This window comes from Egretta garzetta, unplaced genomic scaffold, assembly GCF_000687185.1.
Source record: "Egretta garzetta isolate BGI_Z169 unplaced genomic scaffold, ASM68718v1 scaffold1244, whole genome shotgun sequence".
Lineage (NCBI taxonomy): Eukaryota > Metazoa > Chordata > Aves > Pelecaniformes > Ardeidae > Egretta > Egretta garzetta.
In genome coordinates, this window is record NW_009259541.1 from 4,159 (window position 1) to 7,442 (window position 3,284).

At 62.0% G+C, this 3,284-nt stretch overlaps 1 protein-coding gene across 1 annotated transcript in view; it reads left to right on the plus strand.

Moving 5' to 3' along the window:
• LOC104125249 (choline transporter-like protein 2) overlaps positions 1-3,284 on the plus strand; it is a gene marked incomplete at its 5' end in the record, with an annotated part of 9,178 nt that overhangs the window by 4,115 nt on the left and 1,779 nt on the right. Inside the window, 8 exons of the mRNA XM_035893232.1 lie at positions 150-211; positions 312-511; positions 718-849; positions 1,181-1,280; positions 1,423-1,515; positions 1,781-1,865; positions 2,213-2,475; positions 2,814-2,951. Coding sequence (XP_035749125.1) covers positions 150-211; positions 312-511; positions 718-849; positions 1,181-1,280; positions 1,423-1,515; positions 1,781-1,865; positions 2,213-2,475; positions 2,814-2,951 — 1,073 coding nt within the window. The remainder of the gene's footprint in view (positions 1-149; positions 212-311; positions 512-717; positions 850-1,180; positions 1,281-1,422; positions 1,516-1,780; positions 1,866-2,212; positions 2,476-2,813; positions 2,952-3,284) is intronic.

Here is a 3,284-nt window from a genome sequence, read left to right on the forward strand (position 1 = left end):
GGTCCCTCTGGGCAGAGCTGCTTCCCAGCAGGGCAGCCCCCAGCCTGGACTGGTGCCTGGGGTCCAACCTCCCCAGGGGCAGCCCCCAACACTTGGCCCTGGTGGAACCTCATCAGGTTCCTCTGCACCCAACGCTCTGGCCTGGCCAGGTCCCGCCGGACGGCGGCGCAGGCACATTTCCTTTCCAACGAAGCGAGAGACGGCAGAGGGGGTTTGGGAGCAGCTTTCCCCAGCCCCTGCTCGCGCTCCGTCCCCCCCGCCATCCATGATTCCCGTTTTTAAGGCTGCCCCATCATTAGAGTTCGGTAAAGGAGCGAGGGCAAAGCCGACCGATGGAGGACAGCGGTGGGGCGGGGGCACCGCCTGGTTTCTGACGTGTGGCTGCCTTGCTCCCGCAGAGGCCTCGTGATTGCGATGGTGGCTAGCTTCATCTTCATCGTCCTGCTCCGCTTCCTGGCCGGGATCATGGTCTGGGTGATGATCGTGATGGTGATCCTGGTGCTGGGCTACGGTGAGCGAGGGGTCGGAGCTTCTCCCCGCTTTCCCCGGTTTCCTTTCCCTGTCTTAGGCGGGATTTGTGTGACGGGAGCTCGCGCGGTGGCCTTCCAGGTGCCTTCTACCTTGAGCATGGGCATCAGTGGGGTTGAGCGGAGGCTGCCAGCGCCTCGGTCTCCGCTTTTCAGCGGAAATACGGCAATTTTCTGCGTGTCACCGCAGGAATCTTCCACTGTTACATGGAATATGCGAAACTGAAAGGGGAAGCGGGCTCTGACATCTCCCTCAAGGACCTGGGCTTTCACACCGACCTACGTGTCTACCTCCACCTGCGGCAGACGTGGCTGGCATTCAGTAAGTCTCCGTCCTCCTCCTCCGGATGTGGGATGGGACGCGGTGGATGGGCCCCAGCTCCGGGCCCTTTGAGGGACAAGGCTTGGGAGGGGGAGAGCAGGGAGGTTTGGGGGCTTCTCGGCCTCTTCGTGGCCCTTTGAAAAGGGCTGAGCTTTGCTTGATGCCACCTCTGCCATGGGACCAAGGTCTTCCACGTGAGCCGCGGTGCTGGCCGTCCCCCGAGGAGCGTTTGGTGCCACAGCGGAGCTGCTTGGGAAGGCAAAGCTTGGATGGTGGCCATCAGGCGCCATCCATGCCCTTGCGCTACCCGGGGCTCCTCTTCTCCTCCCAGTGATCATCCTGTGCATCGTGGAGGTGGTGATCATCCTGCTCCTCATCTTCCTCCGCAAGAGGATCCTCATCGCCATCGCGCTCATCAAGGAGGCCAGCAGGTCCGGGTGGCCCCGTCCCCGGGCAGAGGTGGCCGTTGTCACCCATCGCGGTGGGAGGACTCGGGGACGGCCGGGCTCCCGCCACTGAGTCCTCCCAGCGCCGCGAGGGTTTTAACCGGGTCTGAACCCACCTTCTCGGCAGGGCTGTTGGTCACGTCATGACGTCGCTGCTCTTCCCGTTGTGCACCTTCTTCCTGCTGTGCCTCTGCATCGCCTACTGGGCCAGCACCGCCGTGTATCCTTTCCTCGTCCTCTTCCTCGTGCCTCTGCCGCCGGCGAAGGAAGCTGCTCAGGAACCAAAGGTCTTCCAAGGGCGCCGAACATCTTACGGGAGCAGCGACGCATCCGTTTGCGAAGCTGCCGCCCTGAGTCCCCAAGTTTAACTTAAAATATCCCCTGAGCTAGGACAGCGATCGCGGGAGGCTGGCGAGAGGGGAAAGGGAGGTAGAGGCGCCCAGGGGTCGGGGTTGGCAATAATCTCCTTAACCGTCGCTCCGCAGTTTCCTCTCCACTTCCAACGAGGCCGTCTATAAGGTGTTCAACGAGAGCGCGTGCCCCTTTTCCAGGCAGACCTGCAACCCGGAGGTGAGGCCGTCGGGAGATTCACGCGAACGCTCTGCTTAACCGGTCAGAGATACGATTGTTTGCTCCACGATGAGATATCCTGGTGGCTCTTTGAAGCTTCCAAGCTCTTCCAAGCAAAATTCCAAGCCTTTCCAAGCTCGGTTACGGCGCGGTGTTCTTTTCCTTCAAGCTGCTGTGAGCGCAAAGCTGATGTTTTGGCCTGAGCAAGCGCTACGGGGCAAAAAACGAAGCGGGCTAATGTCTTCTAAAAGCCAAGAGTGCTTTGGGTTGGCCGAAAGGCGCTGTTGGCCCGCCTTGCGGTGCAGCGCCAACCGCCCCGGTGCCTGAGGGTCTGCTCTCCTTTCTAGACCTTCAACACGAGCAACGTCACCAAGCTGTGCCCCGACGCCCAGTGCCTCTTTGCGTTCTACGGGGGCGAGACGGCGTACCACAAGTACCTCATCGTCCTCCAGTTCTTCAACGTCTTCATGTTCTTCTGGCTCGCCAACTTCGTGATCGCGCTGGGCCAGGTGACGCTGGCAGGGGCCTTCGCGTCGTACTACTGGGCCTTCAAGAAACCCGATGACATGCCCGCCTTCCCCCTCTTCTCCTCCTTTGGCCGCGCGCTCCGGTACGTCCCTTTTGAGGGGGGCTTGCAAAGCTGCTTGAGGTTGTCCCCTTCTAACCTGGGCAAGCTGGAGGGGGGGGGCATGGGAACCGCATGAGGGTCAACAAGGCCAAGGGCAAGGTCCTGTCCCTGGGTCGGGGCAGCCCCCGGGATCCGTACGGGCTGGGGGATGAGGGGGTGGAGAGCAGCCCTGCCCAGAGGGACCTGGGGGTGCTGGGGGACGACTGTGGGCAACCTGCTCTGGTTCAAGGTGGCCCTGCTGCTGCAGGGGGGTGGGGCTGGGGGACCTCTGGGGGTCCCTTCCACCCCAAACCATTCCATGATTCTATGATCTCTCCCAGGTACCACACCGGCTCCCTTGCCTTCGGCTCACTGGTCCTCGCCATCGTGCAAGTCATCAGGGTCACTCTGGAGTATCTGGACCACAGGTTGAAAGGTGCGGACGCTGGAATGGCAAATGAGGAGAGGAACGGGGGGAGGTTGGCCGCTTCGGTGCTGCGTGGTGCCGGAGCTCATGGCTAACAGCCAGGGGAATCATTTCGGTAGAGAAGGGAGATTTTTCCTTTTAGGACCCCGTAGTCATCTCCTCCTCCTCGAGATGTTTCACGGGGAGGGGAGCCGAGGGATGCGCCGCGGCTGCTGGGCTAAGCCAACCGGTGCCGGCTCTCTGTACGGGTGCCGGGGAAGCCCGCGCTTGGCCGTAGGGCTTTATTGATCGCCAAACGTAGACAGCGAGGAGAAGCGTGGGGGAGAGCACGCGAGGCTCATCCCGCTGTCTGTGGCACTGCCGGCCGCCCGGGGAGGCTGGACAC